General features: G+C 50.4%; 8 protein-coding genes across 8 annotated transcripts; 4 read left to right on the top strand and 4 right to left on the bottom strand.

Annotated features, from left to right (window-relative positions):
- Nucleotides 1–437: 437 nt before the first annotated feature.
- Nucleotides 438–2,096, top strand: N7515_002331 (Aldehyde dehydrogenase C-terminal; the record flags this gene model as incomplete). The annotated part of the gene is made up of 3 exons (XM_056663075.1): nucleotides 438–470; nucleotides 517–1,227; nucleotides 1,299–2,096. The coding sequence occupies 3 exons, from the start codon at nucleotides 438–440 to the stop codon at nucleotides 2,094–2,096; spliced, it is 1,542 nt and encodes a 513-aa protein (XP_056525188.1).
- Nucleotides 2,097–2,601: 505 nt separating this feature from the next.
- N7515_002332 (uncharacterized protein) lies at nucleotides 2,602–4,315 on the top strand (the record flags this gene model as incomplete). Its single annotated transcript, XM_056663076.1, has 2 exons — nucleotides 2,602–3,015; nucleotides 3,086–4,315. 2 exons carry the CDS (start codon nucleotides 2,602–2,604, stop codon nucleotides 4,313–4,315), a joined length of 1,644 nt encoding a protein of 547 aa, XP_056525189.1.
- Nucleotides 4,316–4,435: 120 nt separating this feature from the next.
- Nucleotides 4,436–5,181, bottom strand: N7515_002333 (seipin co-factor family protein; the record flags this gene model as incomplete). Its single annotated transcript, XM_056663077.1, has 2 exons — nucleotides 4,436–4,590; nucleotides 4,659–5,181. 2 exons carry the CDS (start codon nucleotides 5,179–5,181, stop codon nucleotides 4,436–4,438), a joined length of 678 nt encoding a protein of 225 aa, XP_056525190.1.
- Nucleotides 5,182–5,633: 452 nt separating this feature from the next.
- N7515_002334 (putative Rab geranylgeranyl transferase escort protein) lies at nucleotides 5,634–7,488 on the bottom strand (the record flags this gene model as incomplete). Its single annotated transcript, XM_056663078.1, has 4 exons — nucleotides 5,634–5,977; nucleotides 6,161–7,186; nucleotides 7,246–7,364; nucleotides 7,415–7,488. The coding sequence occupies 4 exons, from the start codon at nucleotides 7,486–7,488 to the stop codon at nucleotides 5,634–5,636; spliced, it is 1,563 nt and encodes a 520-aa protein (XP_056525191.1).
- A 980-nt stretch (nucleotides 7,489–8,468) lies between these two features.
- On the top strand, nucleotides 8,469–8,966 carry N7515_002335 (uncharacterized protein; the record flags this gene model as incomplete). Its single annotated transcript, XM_056663079.1, has 1 exon — nucleotides 8,469–8,966. The coding sequence occupies one exon, from the start codon at nucleotides 8,469–8,471 to the stop codon at nucleotides 8,964–8,966; it is 498 nt and encodes a 165-aa protein (XP_056525192.1).
- Nucleotides 8,967–9,786: 820 nt separating this feature from the next.
- cyp1 (putative peptidyl prolyl cis-trans isomerase (CypC)) lies at nucleotides 9,787–10,391 on the bottom strand (the record flags this gene model as incomplete). The annotated part of the gene is made up of 3 exons (XM_056663080.1): nucleotides 9,787–10,200; nucleotides 10,259–10,300; nucleotides 10,359–10,391. The coding sequence occupies 3 exons, from the start codon at nucleotides 10,389–10,391 to the stop codon at nucleotides 9,787–9,789; spliced, it is 489 nt and encodes a 162-aa protein (XP_056525193.1).
- Nucleotides 10,392–10,953: 562 nt separating this feature from the next.
- On the top strand, nucleotides 10,954–12,825 carry N7515_002337 (aspartic endopeptidase; the record flags this gene model as incomplete). Its single annotated transcript, XM_056663081.1, has 1 exon — nucleotides 10,954–12,825. The coding sequence occupies one exon, from the start codon at nucleotides 10,954–10,956 to the stop codon at nucleotides 12,823–12,825; it is 1,872 nt and encodes a 623-aa protein (XP_056525194.1).
- Nucleotides 12,826–13,014: 189 nt separating this feature from the next.
- N7515_002338 (3' exoribonuclease family protein) lies at nucleotides 13,015–14,175 on the bottom strand (the record flags this gene model as incomplete). Its single annotated transcript, XM_056663082.1, has 1 exon — nucleotides 13,015–14,175. One exon carries the CDS (start codon nucleotides 14,173–14,175, stop codon nucleotides 13,015–13,017), a length of 1,161 nt encoding a protein of 386 aa, XP_056525195.1.
- Nucleotides 14,176–16,714: the final 2,539 nt, after the last annotated feature.

A 16,714-nucleotide genomic window follows, 5' to 3' on the forward strand; every position in this document is an offset into this window, starting at 1 on the left:
GTAGGATGTTTATCATCGGTGAAACATTTCACAGCAGACTGAACGCAGGAGCTTGACCTGATCTCTCGTATTTTGTTTTTTTTAGTCTATCATGGCTAAACAATGGACATAGCCTGGACACAGCCCTAAGAGGTCGGGATAAAATAACATGGCCTCTGAACCCTCCAAACGACCCCGCCTTGGAGAGTACACCTAGGCACTACCCCCTGATTGTTGTCAATCTCAAATGAAATAAACGTTCACACACATTATGCAGGTGTAAGAATCACGGAATCACAACATATTGACAAAGAAACCGGACAAAGAAATTGGGCCAAGGTCCTCGGCAAGTCCGATCGTGTGCATTTTCTGACGCTTTCCCGCTCCCCTAAAAGCTTCAACCCTCCCGAGGTCAACTAAGAACCTCTTTACCACCATTTCATCTTATCGAATTAATTATGACTTTCAGTACTGCCGCTGAATTTGACCAGGTATGTCAACACATCAGTCTTTCTAGTTCAAAGCTGACATCTGAAGGCGTATAAAAGCGCAAACCGTGCCTTTGCAGCCGGCACCACCAAGAATAAAGAATGGAGGCGCCGTCAGCTGAAGCGTGCCTGGTGGATGATCGAGGACAACAAGAAGCGTATCTGTGATGCCCTCTACACTGACCTCCACAAGCACTATCAAGAAGCATACACCGGTGATTGCGGCACTGTCCAAGCGGATGCCCTCCGTACCATCGCCAAACTCGATGAGTGGACAAAGGATATAAAACCAGAAAGGTCTGATCCTCTTAACTTCCTAGGCGGAGCCACAATCCGCAAAGAGCCGCTTGGGGTGACTCTAATTATTGGAGCATGGAATTTCCCGATCACTCTGCTTCTGCAGCCAATGCTTGCTGCAATTGCTGCCGGGTGTGCTATGATCCTCAAGCCTTCGGACGTTGCAAGCGCCACCCAGGATGTACTGATGGATATCATCCCTAAGTATATGGATCGGGATGCGATCCGCTGTGTCTCTGCTGGAGCTCAGGAAATGAGCTATATCCTCGAACATCGCTTCGATCACATCTTCTACACCGGATCTCCCAATGTTGCCAAGATCATCCATGCCGCAGCGGCAAAGCATCTGACCCCCGTTACTCTCGAGTTGGGCGGCCAATGTCCCGCGATCGTGGCAGAGTCGGCGAATCTCGATCTCACCGCTAAGCACATTGCCGTGACCAAATTCATGAATGCTGGACAGGTCAGTGCCAATCATACCAATGAAATCACCCCCATCGAAAGCTCCTATCGCTGACTCTTCGCGGCTCCTAGATCTGCTTGAACGTCAACCACGTCCTCGTAGCCCCTGGCCTACGAGACCGCCTCGTCGCCGAGCTGATCAAATACTTCGACACATTCGCCGGCGGCAAAGCCCAGAACCCAGACTACTACACGCACATCATCAATGAGCGAAACTTCGACCGCCTCGACACACTTCTGAAGCAAACCTCGGGAAAGATCGTCTACGGCGGCGAGCGCAATCGCGAAACCCGCTACTTCGCTCCCACCATCGTCACCGGAGTCAAAGCCGGCGACTCCCTCCTTTCCGAAGAGCTATTCGGCCCCATCCTGCCCATCATCGACGCAGACTTCGACACAGCCATTTCCACCACCCGTGCAGGCGAGCACCCGCTCGCCATCTACGCCTTTACCAGCAAAGCCGCCGACAAGTCCCGCATCCTGAACGAAACCCAGTCCGGCGGCGTCACCTTCAACGACTGCGGTCTGCACATCGCTGCTCGCGACGTGCCGTTCGGCGGTGTTGGAAACTCAGGAACTGGGTACTACCATGGTCCATATGGTATCTTGACGTTCTCCCATCTGCGTACGTATATCAATGCGTTGCCGTGGTGGATGGAGGGGGTTATCACGGCGCGATACCCGCCTTACTCGGTTGAGAAGGCTCATAAGATGGTTCCTGCGGCGAAGCCGACGTTTGATCGGGAGGGTAATGATTTGACTTCTAGTCGTTCTAAGTGGGTGTTGAGTATTGGAGGGCTTGCGCTTTCTGCACTGTTGGCGACTCGATGGGATCAGGTTATTGCTCTTGGTTCGCAGTTGCTCAACTAGGCTCTCGTTTTGATTTATTGTATATTGATAGGTGGAATTTATTTTTATTTTTACTTTATGAAGCGGGGAAGCTCTTGGTTAGAGAGGCCCAGATAGCCGTGGCCCGTAGCAATAGATCGAACTGCCCTCAATGCGTGGCACAGTTGTACCTGCATGTTAAGCATGTAATAGTCACACAATTGAAAGCTCATACTCCGCCACATTAAGGCCACTTGACAGCTAATTAAACACGACAAGATATTTGAAGAACGCAGATAAGTCACCAGATCCCGTCCTGAGCTAGGTACACTTGCATCTACTCCAAACTCAGCTAAAAATCGTCAGACTCCACTAACACGATGTAGATCTTACCCAAAGTGACCGGCGGACCGCTCACGGAGTGAACTAGACCGAGATATGCCAATTACCCCCGGCACCGAAAGCTATGCAATGGTTATAAAAAGCGCAGTGAAGAAATGGTTCGATATCCTCCATCTCCAACCCGCCAGTTGGCAGTCTACCCACCATGAAACTCCCACTCTCCCTCCTAGCCCTCATCACCATACAAAATGCCCCAATCATCTCAGCAGCACCAGCAGACAACTGGATCACAAAATCCCACACCTCACCGCACGCAGTCGAAATGTTCAAAACCGCCATCGAGTGGAACGACAAGTACTGGGACAACGAAGCCGGCTACCTGATTACCGCCAGCAGCAGTCGTGGCCGCTACGATAGTCGCCACTCCGCCTGGTATGCGACGCAATTGCTGGCCAGGAACGGTCGGGGCGATGTCGCCAGAGCAGTGCGCATCTTCGACAATGTCAATTCCGGACAATATCTTGATCCGTCGAAGCAGTGGTATGGGGATTATCCACAGGCGCCTTCGGAGCCGGAGCCTGGGACGTTGGTTTATCCTGATGATGGGCCATATAGTTCGGTAGGTTGATAAGTGATTGATGTGTTTGTGTGCTTGTTATGGCTAACGGCTAATGTGGTTGTGGGGTTAGTGGGATCCCAATATTCGTGATTTCGTTGGCTGTGCCTGGATAGTCGCTTTAAACGACTACGGCCACCTGCTTCCGGCAGCGACAGTGTCCAAGATAGAGAAGTCCCTGCACATTGCAGCAAAGGGTGACCAGTACCGAGTTGGAGGCGTCGACGGCGACAACTCTTACCCTTGTTATTCCAATCCGTGGCTGATGCGCACGATCCTGCAGAACTGGGTTGGCGCACGAGTTGGAGATGCGAACTTGACTCAATCCGGCGAGAAGTTCGCACAGGAAATTTACGATCTCTGGAGTATGCACCGTACATTGTCAGAATTCAATTCCCCGACGTATGCTGGCGTGGCTATGTGGGCACTGTCTCTCTGGAATCAATACGGGACAAAGGACAGTTTGTTGAAAAAATATGGACCGGAGATGCTGAGATCCAGCTGGGACGAACTTGCACAGCTTTATAACGCGAATTTGAAGAATCTCGCTGGGCCGTGGGATCGGTCATATGGCTATGACATGAATGAATATGCATCGCTGATTGGCGCCGTGATTTGGGGCGTCGTTGGTCGAAAGAAGGCTCCTGTTCCTCAGCAGGAGCTGGGGATGTATCATCAAGACGATTTCGCGTTCTATCCGCTGTTTGCCCTGTCTATGCCGGAGATGGTCAAGTCTTTGTCTGCAAAGACGAGGGCGAGTTTAACCGAGTTCCCTGGTGAACATATGTACACTTCGCAGGCGTACTCGCCGCCTTTTGATACGTACCCTCGCAATATCACTGCCTGGATATCCAAGGACGTGACTATTGGCGCGGAAACTGTTGCCGAGACGGTTGTTGGAGGGCCCAGTATCAATCCCAGTCAGTTCAATCCGGCTGTTATTCAGTGGGCTATTGATGAGGGCAAGATTGGATGCATTACCCACTGGGTTACGCAGTCATCTATTGATGCTGTCGCTGCGCCGCGGTCTCTGAATATCTCCTATCCAAATGCAACATCCAGCGATGATCCGGTGGCTTTCACTTTCCTTTTCAGTGGCCTCACTGTTAACAATGGTGTCAATGTGACTGGATTGGAAGGCCTTCCTGGCTTGGATGTCAGGGTTACAACCAATGCTTTGTCGGATTACACGATCACATACAACACCGATCACTCGGTCAATGAGTTCGTGTTCTATAACATCACATATACGATGCCCGAAAGCTTCATAGGTGTACCATACGTGTCTCTCGAGATAATTTGAGCGTGTGAAACATATACCAATGTTTCAATTTCATGAATCATGCGTCCCAAGAAGCGTATATACAGGATGACCGAATCCAATGCCTCCTTCGAAACATTCACCTTCCACCGACACAAGCCCTCATTCATCCTTTCTCTCCTGTTTCTTCGGTTTCTCCTTTCCCTCCTGCTTCCCCTGTTTCTCCGCATCCTCCCCATCAGAATCCCCATCCCCCTCCCCCTCCCCCTCCTGCACCTTCGAAAGCCAAAACCTCGTAATAACACCCCCCAAAACCTCTGATCAACCCACTTAACCAACCCATACAGAATCCACCCCCACCCCCACATAGTAACCCCCATCATACTCGTAACCAACAGCACCGGTCCAAGCACCAGCACCGAAAGCACCGCCCAGAGCAAAACCGCCACAGCCGCAAAAACAAACACCCCCGCCAAAAACACGAACAGCGGAACCCCACAGCAGATCATCTGGCAAACGATGAAGGTCGTCGCCGCGGGCCTCTTCAGCGCCGCTTCATACATGGCCGCCTGGCGCGGCGGAGGCAGAATCCAGGCCATCAGACGTTGCAGACAGGAATCAAAGTAGTCGAAGGCTTTCGGGAAGAGAGTTGCGAACCATGTTGTGATTGTGGTCCAGATTGAGGAGAAGGAGAGGTTGTTGTCGATGTTTTGGCCTTTTGGGGGCGCGTTGTCGGAGGGGAATTCGCCTGGGATGGATTGGGAGGTTAGGTCTTTGGTTTGGTCGGTAATGTCTTTCGTTGGTTTGTTCAGTTTTTTGGGTGTCTTTTTCACGGTGTTGGTTGTTGAGTTGACTTTGTCTGTGGGGAGTTGGCTGGTTACGCCTGTGGTGGCGTTGTCGAGGGACATATTGGTTTGGGAGGTCTTTCGGTTTTTTTAGAGGATTGGAGTGAAGATCTAGAGAGATATCTGTATCTCAGAGGTTTGATGTCCGCGATGAGAGATGAGATATAAAAGTGTACATGCTTCTTATCGATCAGGTCCATGGCATGACGTATGGGGCGTTGCAGCTGGTTATGTCGCGGATATTAATTCTGCGTCACCACCACAATTATTGGCTTCATATTCCTGTTTCACGAACACTACATGTAGATTGCAGCTTCTTGTAATTGAGGTTACTCTTGATGACTGAGCGCCTCATCGCGCCTAGGTTTGCAGATGTTTTTGGAGGGCTATCATGACAACGGAATGACGAGTCACTTCGCTTTTGTTATACAGCATGAACGTGAGGTGACGAGTTCCAATGAATAATAGTATCTTCAATTATATTTGTAATTGCTAATGACTGCAAGAACGCTGTGCTACGAATCATCAGAAGCGCCATCGCGATCATCAAACTTCATGAAATCATCATCATCTACTTCATCCCCTACAACCTTCTTCCAGGCCTCTTTAGCTAGTTCGAGAGCATCGTCCTCGAACGCCAAATCAAGACTCGATACAGGGAACTTGTAGAGGTTAGAAATGTCATCTTCCGTCGTAAGGTGCCTGGTCTCGCCATTACTAAGGTTACCGCGATGAGTATATCGCAAAGACCAAAGCACACTTGCCGAGCTTCCTTCTGCTTGGACTAGTCTGTCCACAGCAGATGCCAGCAGCGATTGACCCTCCGGTCCTGGTAGTGCGACGCTGCAATAGATGATACCTGCGACATTAAGTTAGCCACTTGATAAGAATAATTGGTGACGAATCCAAATGAAGTAAGGGTGCTCGTGATCAGGTTTGAAAAAGTTTGCAACATAGAATGTTCAGGCAATGTAGATAAGTTTTTGAAAAAAATCATCATGCGAGCGATGGAGGAGAACGGGAAGAAACAGATTTGACTTACTCTGATGACGTGGACACTCGCCAGTGTCACTCGAATGCACCTGGACATACACTGGCGGAGATTGCGGACTACCCAATGTGTCGCCCGGGAACATGAGGACTGCAGTTGCAGGCACAGGAGCCCCTTCAACTGTAACCGGGAAAAGAGACGGGAAAGTCGCCGACACGATATTGATTGAACGGCTGACATCGACAGCAGGCCCCGAGGCCTGTTCGGAAAGATCATGAGACGCTGGACAAAAGATAAACTTAGCCTGGACGGTCCCTGTCTTCCCGAGCATTGCCAAGAAAGGATGTTCAGAAAACTCGGGCGTAGTGCGCCATAGAAGGTCATGAATAGGCGTGTCCAGAGCATATACTCCACCACCCACAGCGGATGCACGGCAGGCAGCTTGCAATATTTCAGCACCGCCGCCATACTTAGCAATCACAGCGCCGAACCCAGGCCCAAGGTGACCAATAGACGCAATATGTCTTTGGATCCTGGGAACAGCGTAGCTGGCAGGGGTGTCTTGATGCGACAGTTGCGACAAGGACAATGACAACAGAGGATCGTGGAGCTCCTCTGGGACACTGAACTTAGAAGTCAGATACTCCTTTAACGGCATTGACATATCCTCATCCCCATCTACCTCCTCCTTAGGTTGGGTGACGTGACGCAATAATCGCATTAGTGTCCTCTTGGACTTCATGCTGATATGAGTGGCGGCGAACACATCCTCTCGGTTGCCAGGCACACGGGAAAAGATTTTCTCTGCACCAAGTGCGCTGTTCTCGGAACTAGCCTGTTCAGGTGTATAGATCCACCAGCTTCCAACAGCCATGAACTCTAGCTGACGGAAGACTTTTGAGGATACGAGGGCTGACATTAGTTGAGAACGGGCATGTAAGAAATATGGGGATAGAGACAAAGTGTAAGAACGGTTGGACGCAAGCTGGGGAGCGGCGGTTGTACCCTCCGAGGCCTCAGAGGCAGAAGAGTCCGGTACAAAGATAGACGCATCTCTGAAACACGACTCAGTAGAGTCTGTGTAGTGACTGATCGTTAGCGATGAGACAACCAGCAGTGGACAAGACAAGACGAACCTTTGTTGACTTCTTCCGCCCACTCCTGGGCCTCATCCAGACTAAAGGCTGCATCTGGACCGCCATAGTACCGGTTTGAGTCTATGTGGAGAACCTTCTTTCCAGATCGTGAGAGGGCCCTTGGGAGTGTGAGTGCTCACTCACAGCCACCCTCAGGATAGACACTCACAATGCCAGAAGAGACTGTGCGAGACCAGTCCCGTTGATGATCACATCCCATGTTGTATCTGACAAAGTATCCATTTTGTGGGAAGATCAGGAACGTAGTCCTAGCTGCAAGTAAGTTCAAGTTTTATGGCCAAATGAAGCAGCCAGAGCTCTCATGAGAGTGAATAGTGAGATAATTGATGCAACTGAAGCATAGTCTGTTGTTTCACAAGCTTGAATACTGAACAGCCCATGGACTTGAGGTTGGGAGAGGAATTGGAGGAGGAAGAAGAAGAAGAGAAGAAAATTTGGAGAAAAACGCGGGAAGTGCGCGCCAAGGCGGTCACCAGGTAGGTCCCCACTTCAGTCAACACCACAATCCCTCAGCATTCAGCTCCAAGACACGGTTGGTATGATTAAACTGTCTCGGTGCATCTTACCAGGCCTAGAATATGTTGTCTCAAGCTCTGAGAGAGATTCCGAGCCAGCAGGCCCAGCCCTCCTGTGTCTATCCATAACTACCGTCCCGCGAGACATATCAAGCTCGAGTGCTCGACGGTTCTCAGCACCTTTAGCATAGAAGCTCCCTCGGATCGGTCTTTCGCGTTGGTTTAGGTTTCACATTCTCATTGAACTTCACTTTTACCAAAGCAATTCCACAGTCAGCATCCTGAAGAACGCATCAATCTTATTCCTGCGCTCGCAAATAGCATCTGGACCCTTGGTCGCTGCGATCGACAGCCTGACAAGCTACAGCATTCCTTGGGGACCTTTGAAGGCCTATTGGGACATATTTCAACATAAAGCGTGTGCAAATTCAGCTTATATGATAATCACTGCCAGTATAAAACCCGGCCAACCACGTCGGGGCACCTACAGGGTTGTCCGCCTAGCTACGGAGTAGATCGTTCCAATTGCATCAGGCAACACGGAGTACAGGGGATCTCAGATCTGACACCACCTTCGTCCTCCACAACCACAGCATCCCTCAACACTCTCGCTACTAGTGCACCCCTTCTACTTGCCTCGTTATCTGTTGTGGATTTTCTCGCCATCTGCCCTCTACTTCGATCATCATGGCCTCCGGACTCATCTTAGACCCCCGTACACTCCTACGTACAGCCCCACTTATCACCTCAACCTGCACGCTCTGGTACTCGCTCGACCAGGACTTTTTCCTGAACACCTTCCTCCACCCCGAACACCGCACCCGCAGCAATGAAATTCTGCCATCTTATTTCGGCGTCTTCTTCGGCCCAGGTGTCGTGCGCGTGCTGGGCCTTCTTGCGCTGACCCTGACGGGAGGCGGATACAATATCTTGACACAGCGAAAGTCTGGTCTGGGTAGCTCGGCCTCACTGTCTTGGTATACAGCTGGCACGCTGTTGGCAGCCAGTCACCTTCTCTTTGTGCCGGCTGTTGCGCCCAAGATCCAGGCTGTAGTGGAGGACACGTCGCAGGGCTTATCGACCAAGGACCTCGAGGGCTGGCTGACAATTCATCGTTTGCGCACGTGGACAGTTGATCTGGCTTCGTGGGCCTGTTTTGCGGTTGCAATCTCAATTGTTGAATGAAGCAAATGGACAAAATCAGTGCAATACCAAGGGACAGTACAAGTGATTCAAGTGAATATGCTATATCGCGCAACAACTGGTTGTACTTCGGCTCGAATGTATATAAATCTGGTATCTACATACTAGTTATGTGCCTATTAAAAGGCTGAATAGACCAGGTAAGTATTTATCCCCATGATGGCGGGTTATGTGCAAGCCAAATATGGCCAGGAATAGGCCAAACACTGCCGCCAAGGATGGGCGCCTCGGGTTACAGTAGAAATTACTAAGCTTTTCCAAAAGCGGTTAGGCTGAGGCACTATATTAACTGAATTTTCGGCGGAACACTTTTTCTCCCATACCACTCCCAGTGCTTGCACAGAACAGGCTACTATTCTATCGTAGCCTGGTTTTCGTTGACGGGATCCTTCACTGGAGCTCGTCCATGGGAGTGGTAGATAAGATTTCTTGTCACTCTGTATCTGCTGCTCTGGATGGATTCATCTGATGGAAGCGGTTCGTTTTGTAGTGATACATTCATAATCTCATTATTCGGAGTGGTAGCTTGCTTTGCTACTCTAATAATTCATTGTAGAGACCAAAATTGCTCGCTTGCAGCAGCTGCGGCTGCTCGATTCAAGTCGAGGGTCACCGCTATCCCAAGCATGGCTCCTGCCGGGCGTGCCGAATGTTGTGCCTGCCTGCAACCCGTCCACGGGTATGGCAGCTGCATTGTAAGCTCTCCAAATCTGGACAGCACGTTCCTGCGCCGCTTCCTCGCAAGAGAGACTTGTGTCCAACCCTCCTATATTCGCAGATGAAGCCACACCGTGCGCGGCCCTCACTCCTGTGACTCTGACTCAACCACCTGAGCCCGAATGATCTTCAGCTCATCCACTGGCCTGTCCTCCGCGCCAGTCTTGACCAATCCCATGCGTTGAATCACTCGCATGCCACTCTTCACTCGGCCGAAGATTGTGTGCTTCCCGTCCAGCCAGGGTGTAGGCGCAAGAGTAATGAAGAATTGACTGCCATTAGTGTTTGGCCCGCTGTTGGCCATGCTTAGAACTCCAGCACCTGTGTGTTTCAGATCTCCACGGATCTCGTCCTCGAATTTCTCGCCATAGATGGAGCTACCTCCTCGGCCGGTGCCGGTGGGATCACCAGTTTGGACCATGAAGTTAGGGATGATGCGGTGGAAGATGACATTGTTGTAATAGCCGCGTTGGGCGAGGGTCGAAAAGTTCTTGCATGTCTGGAAAGCAAGATAATTAGTAAAGGGTCCCTGGGAGGTCTGGCAGAGGGGCTCATACCTTGGGCGCATGGGTATTGTAGAGCTCCACGGTGAAGGAGCCCTGCGGGGAGGGGGGTGGTTAGCGAAGAATCATGCGTGGAAAACAAAGCGAAATTTACCATAGACGTGTCAAATGCCACCTCAGTCGTCATTATGGATATCTCACTGCGAATTGTCCAGCAAAGAGCTAGAGAGAAAAGCTAGGACGGGAGTTTGAGGATCGGCTGGCTTACAGCGGAAGACAACGACCATTCCAGTCTCCCATCTCTTTTGGCAAGTTTTGCCTGGCAGAAAACTGGCCCGGTCAGATAGTTAGCTGCAGGGCAGCAGGCTTACAGATATCTCCTATAACAGGCTCCTAAACATGTAAATGGCTCATTGATTACTAGATCCACATGCAGAAGAAATAAAAGCGCAAGATTATAGGGCATCATTCAAGACGCAAGTCGCTTTCATGCACACTTCAGTTCCAGAAGGATTTGTAGCCGCATTATGTAGAAAGAGCGGAGTGGAAGGCGGTGACTTGACCTCAGATGCTGATGGTCACTACGCCCGTCTGCTCGGAGGACTCCAGTACCTTGGCGATCAACTCAAAGAATCACCCTTATATTGCAATTCGGTCGCCATCATGGTCTGATACATTCGTTTTCTATACCTTCGCTCAAATTATACGTGATTTGTTCTGTGTTTACGGTCTACGATTCGCCGTCCACCATGGCCGATGTCAGCCCTGTCGCGGAGCTGCTTGGACAGGCTCTCTACCACTACGAGCGTCTGAGGCCGCTTCTTCCAACCTACGGGCACCTACTCGTTTCCGCTCTTTTCCCCATCTGGATCGGTGCACATGCATCCCTGACAAGACCTTCGTCCGCCGCCAAACCGCCCAAGAAGAAGGACAACAAACATAACGATGATTATGACACGGAAGATGAAGAGGGACATGGTCCATTGCAGAAGATGGAAGGCCTTGAGCCATCGGATGCATTGATCTTTCCGTTGACTGCTGGACTCACACTCGGTGGTCTATACCTGGTGATCAAATGGTTGGAAGATCCAGCTATCTTGAATAAGATCCTCGGCTTCTACTTCTCGCAAATGGGACTTTTCTTTGCATTTGCATTTCTAAAGGATGTGCTCTTGATGATCCGTTCATTTGTATTTCCGAGATATTATCGTCAAGGTGGACGGTTGTGGAAAGCGAAACAGTCCGAACGCCTCTTTATCACATCGGAGAAGACCAATTCCGCCAACTCACCTGCCATACGGCATTCACCTCTTCCTGGGTTTTTGGGCCGAGTCCCACTCCCAGGTACTGTGCTGAGACTGCTCTGGAGATGCCGAAATCTATCTTACCAACGTCTCAAGGTGCGTGCTTATATTCGTGGTTTGTTTGACCTCAAATGCCTCATCGGCCTTCTCGATATTACCAGCGGAATCCTCGCGTTATCCGCTGTAGCATACTTTGCGTTTGTGGCAAACCCGTGGTGGTTGACCAACTTCCTTGGGTTTTGCTTCTGCTACGGTACTCTACAATTCATGTCTCCCTCTACGTTCTGGACAGGAACCCTCATTCTGGGTTCCTTGTTTTTTTATGACATCTACTTCGTTTTCTTCACTCCATTGATGGTCACTGTTGCAACGAAGTTGGATGTACCGATCAAGCTTTTGTTTCCTCGCCCGGTCACTTCCCGTGATGCCCCTGGTTCCGTGCCACTGGCCATGCTTGGGTTGGGTGACATTGTCATTCCCGGTATGATGATAGGCTTGGCTCTTCGATTTGATCTTTTCCTTTATTACCAACGGAAAGGCGCTCAGTTGCCACATACTGAAGCGCAAGACCAGGCAACTGTCAAGCCTGAATATCAATCGGCAACCGGTGCTTGGGGAGAGCGGTTCTGGGCGCCGACAATCAAGCCAATCCGCCCAGAGCTTCAGCCCCCCTACCATGATGCTCGGGCTTTCCCAAAGACCTACTTTAAGGCCAGTATAATCGGCTATGTCTTTGGGATGGTCACAACCCTCCTTGCCATGCAATATTCAAATCATGCCCAACCAGCTCTTCTCTATCTGGTTCCAGGCGTGCTGATCTCACTTTGGGGTACTGCGCTTATTCGAGGTGAGACAAGCACAATGTGGGAGTTCTCTGATGCTGAGGAGGAAGAAGATGATAAGGAGAAGGAGGACGAGGATGAGGTCAAAGACAAGACTTCTAACGGCGACCAGAAGAGTCTCCTTATGCGTCTCTTCTCTGGTGAATCTATGCACACGCCAAAATCCGAGGATACAGCACAGGCCAAGAAAGCTGAAGGCGAGGCAGCCGACGACTCAAAATCTGATGCGAAATCATCGGAGAAAGAAGAGGGTAGAGTTGAGACGAAGAACCCCAAAAAGTCCCGCGACAACTCGGAGCTGGTGTCATTCTCTATCTCAGTTCCTCGCAAGCCATCTGAAGCCGAGGACAGTCTGCCAAAGCCCTCCTACACAGAGGATGAGGAAGTACGTGTATCCAGGGACCGCAATAGGGATGACGAACCGCCGTTGAAGAGAAGGCGACGCAGCGTGATGAACAAGAACTCAACAACTTAACGAGGTGGTCGTTCATGTCTGCCATTGACATGGACAATGTATCTGTGAAATCAGTTACTTGGTTAGTTATGAATTCCACAATTATCCGAGGTCTATCTACTGTTCTGCGTAGCTCCGTTTACCAATGCGCAAATAGCAATCTAGGAAGAATTAATTGTAGTGGTATCATTTTATTGCGTATCAATTTGATCAGCATTGCTCTAGTGCTTGCTTCAAGTCATCCCATCTCTGAGAAGACACATCCACAAGCTTCCGCAGATCATCACTGTCCACGTTCCAGCCACCGTGCTTCTCCATCTTCACGATAATCGTCTTTCCGTTTTCTTTATCGACGACAACACAAGCCCGCTCCTGAGTCAATCCTTCCTCATATCCATCCGGATCCGCAAGAATCCATTTTTGCTGCGAACCCTTCTTTTTCTTCTGCTCCTCGGCATCTGGAATGACATTCGCCCTCCAACCAGCAGCGGCATCACCCTCAAAGCAGCAGAATGAGCTAGCAATAGGCAAGCCTCGCAGAGTCAGCCTGTGCGCTTCGGCAAAATCATCCGAGCACAAAATAGTTTCGTTATCGTCATCCCACCAGGCATTGGGAAGCTTTGTATCCCGCAGCGCGGCTAATACAGAGGCCCACGCTGCATCGAAAGCGTTCCCAGCCATGGAAAGAATCATGATATCAATGTAGAGCACCCAGAATGCCTTGATCTCACGCTCAGGGCCACCGCTCTGTTCTGTGTCCACCTCCATTCCCTCGCCCGGATTGTGGAATTCTTCGGAGTCGAAATTAGGTGGCTGGTACCAGATGCGCAGGTCATCTGCTCGAACGAGATTGGTGGTGTGCAGGAGGGAAAGGATTTGGTGGGAGAGTGACTGGGCGAGAGCAGAAGGCGGTGCCCCGGGTGTAAGGCCTGGCGCGCAGCCAGTGCTGAGGGAAAGGTTGGGGACAAGCAGGTTCAGATCTTGGATTTGGCCTTGATCATCCTCATCTTCAGATTTGGAGTCTTTTGCCTCATTGGTGTTGGTGGGATTTTGCTTCGATGGGGCTTGCGAGACACCCCAGGAAGATATATCACTTGTGTGTAGGAGTTCTGCGCGAACGCCACAGACAGCCGTTGTGTCGCCGATTCTTACGACGGCACTGCCATTTGCGTGCGTTAAAGAGCCGGTATTGACAGATGTGACACGGAATTGTGAGGTTGCGCGACCGTTTGCGCGGACTGAGGGCTGGTCGCTCGATGGAGGAGAGAGGTGGGCGCGAAGGTAGGCGTGAGGTTGAAGGCGGGCGAATTGGGATGGTGGCATAGATAATGATGGAGGCATCGGGTTGCCAGTAGTTGCCGAGGATGCCATGACTTCAAAAGGCTTCCTGGTTTTGTCCTGTAATATTGTGGAAATCACTGAGAATACAAAAAAAACCTTTGGGAAGCCGATCAGCATGAGGCAGAATAATCTGCTATCGAGGGCGGTCGAAGCTGGGTTAACGCCTGAGGTGTCAATCAGCAGTCAGGCTTCTGGATACAACCTTGGGCCACCTCACAGGCCTACGAAGGTTGGAATATTCTTAACTATGCTGCAATCCCAATGTATTTTCCCTCAGTGACAGTGAGCTCCTAAACAAAATCTATACAGCCATAGAGTGTGGTAATTAGAGCTTCCATCCGGTCATATTCCACTGCCTTGTGACTTATTCCAATGTGGTAACCCAAAGCCACCAAATCTTGCCTGAATCAACATGTGACTTACCCATAGAAACAACAAAGACAGTCAAGACTCAAACTCCCAGACGCGTCGATGCGAACTAGGGTTTGACGCCCTACGAAGTCCAATTGCGATTTGCGACTCGCATCAGCCGACTATCTACTACCTACCTCTCCCAAACGTTGAAGACGAAGTTGACGAACTATAGTTACCTTTTCCTGTATACCTAGTCTACTACTTCTCCAACGGAGCGTTGACAACACCAAAGACCCTTTAATAAATTCTGCGACTGCCCGAAGCCCCCATAATGCTCAGGGCAAAGCTTATCAGCTACCCACCTTGACCTGCCAAACAGGGTGATCCTCTCGCCTTGACCTGGATAGACGGGGAGTCGGGCTAGGATGGAGGTTTGGAATATGCGCAACATCTGACGAATTACATGACGAAGACTTACAAGGAAGCGCGCCTAACTTTACGGGTTTTCTTTTTGATAACGGAGAGCTGGCCAAGGTGTTCGGAAAGCCGAAAGACATTCCATCAAGTATGCTGCCCAGCGTAATGCGGATATTCTGTTGAAATAGCGACTAACCGCAAATTACGGCAGATAGACGGGAAATAGGTTGGTGTGACAGGTTTTGGCTTCGTTTGTCGTTTGCATTTCGCTTGCATCTCGCTTGAATTACAGTCGTAATTCGAGGACTTCGTTGTGACAATACCTATTGGCATAGGTTACGCCGGAAAGCAGAATATAACTTACTTTAATCGAAGCGTCCACCAGGCGGGCAATATGGCCGACCTGGGTACTTATATATCAGTCGGGAGGAACCAAAGGAGTACTTATACGAGCTACCGGGCTATTGGCCCTGCAGCGTGTAGAATGTCGTTTGATGCATTCACCATCGATCAAACGACTCATCTTCCTCTCCGGTTTGCGGCTGCTCTCAGTTTTGCCGAGCCAACTTTCAGCTTCTAATTCGGTTTTGAGATGAATGTCAGTATGAGAAGTGCACCCCACGACTCATCGGGACACATTTCACTTTGTCATAACTGATGGTTGACTGAAACCATTCCATGGCTCTTGTAGTTGGTCTGATCGACTAGCAAACCCACCAGTCAACCCAGGACACTCCATAATCCCATGTATCGTGTAGGTAGATATACCGGAGTAAAAATGAGAGAAGACCAACCGATTGAGGAAAGGAAGCGGGTGAGTTATCCACCTACCTAGCTCGGGAGGCCCTTGTTCAAGATGTGACGACCAAAGGGCATGATGTCGTCGTGAAGTGTGAGCCGCAACGTAGCGAGCCGCAACACAGCCTCACGAAAGCAGAATGTGAAACAACCCTCCAATGCGCTCGCTCTGTTCATATCCCCGGCGGGTCTAGGAGCAATCGCTTAGTCGTCCAAGGATGGTATATTAAGTGCTCCTCTCACTTCATCTTCCCCTTTCTCAATCGATCCCTTCAACCTTCATCCCCACACCAAACAATAAACCTGTCACAACGAGCTTCTTGATTGATGTGATGAGCGGAATCGGTTGATGAGGCGCCTGATGACCTCCCAGCATAAGATCAAGTGCCCCAAGCGTCCTTCCCTCGGCTGCCTCGCTGCCTCGAGGGGTCAAGTGCCCCTGGTCTCTCTTGGTAAGGATCCCCCACCTCCTTTCACCTATCATGTATCACCCGGAGTGTGCAGATCATCTCCATGACGAGAGTTGATACTGACGACTGCAGACGACGCACAGACCGAGGAGGCTTCTCCGTTGATCCACGTGGGACGGAGCTCCAGTTGGATGCCGCGTGTGTGAATACACCAGTGGCGCTGATTATCTCAACCTCAAGGACAGTTGTTTGGAGCCTCGAAGATAGGGATCTCAAACCATCTCCAATGGACAATGATCCGACTGCCTTATCGCTGCTCCCTTCTCCGTCCAACTCTGGCAGTGGGTTGGGTGCCATTGAGATCCAGCATCTTGCTGATGAGCACCGTCAATTCACGGTCGCATCGATGGCTTAGCCACCATCTCAGCCATCATCTCGAACCTCCCGGAGTTCGAAGAAATCACCCTACCTCAAATCGCAAATCTCAGCAACGCAGCTGTCCAATTGGGGATCGGCGGAAAACACCACATAAATAAGTTTCTGTGCAGTAAGTGTCGCCCGACAAGGATGTCAATCCGCTTATGTGATCT

The sequence above is a fragment of the Penicillium bovifimosum genome (genome assembly GCF_028826915.1).
Source record: "Penicillium bovifimosum strain IBT 22155 chromosome Unknown utg000002l_segment0_segment0, whole genome shotgun sequence".
In the NCBI taxonomy this organism is placed as follows: domain Eukaryota; kingdom Fungi; phylum Ascomycota; class Eurotiomycetes; order Eurotiales; family Aspergillaceae; genus Penicillium; species Penicillium bovifimosum.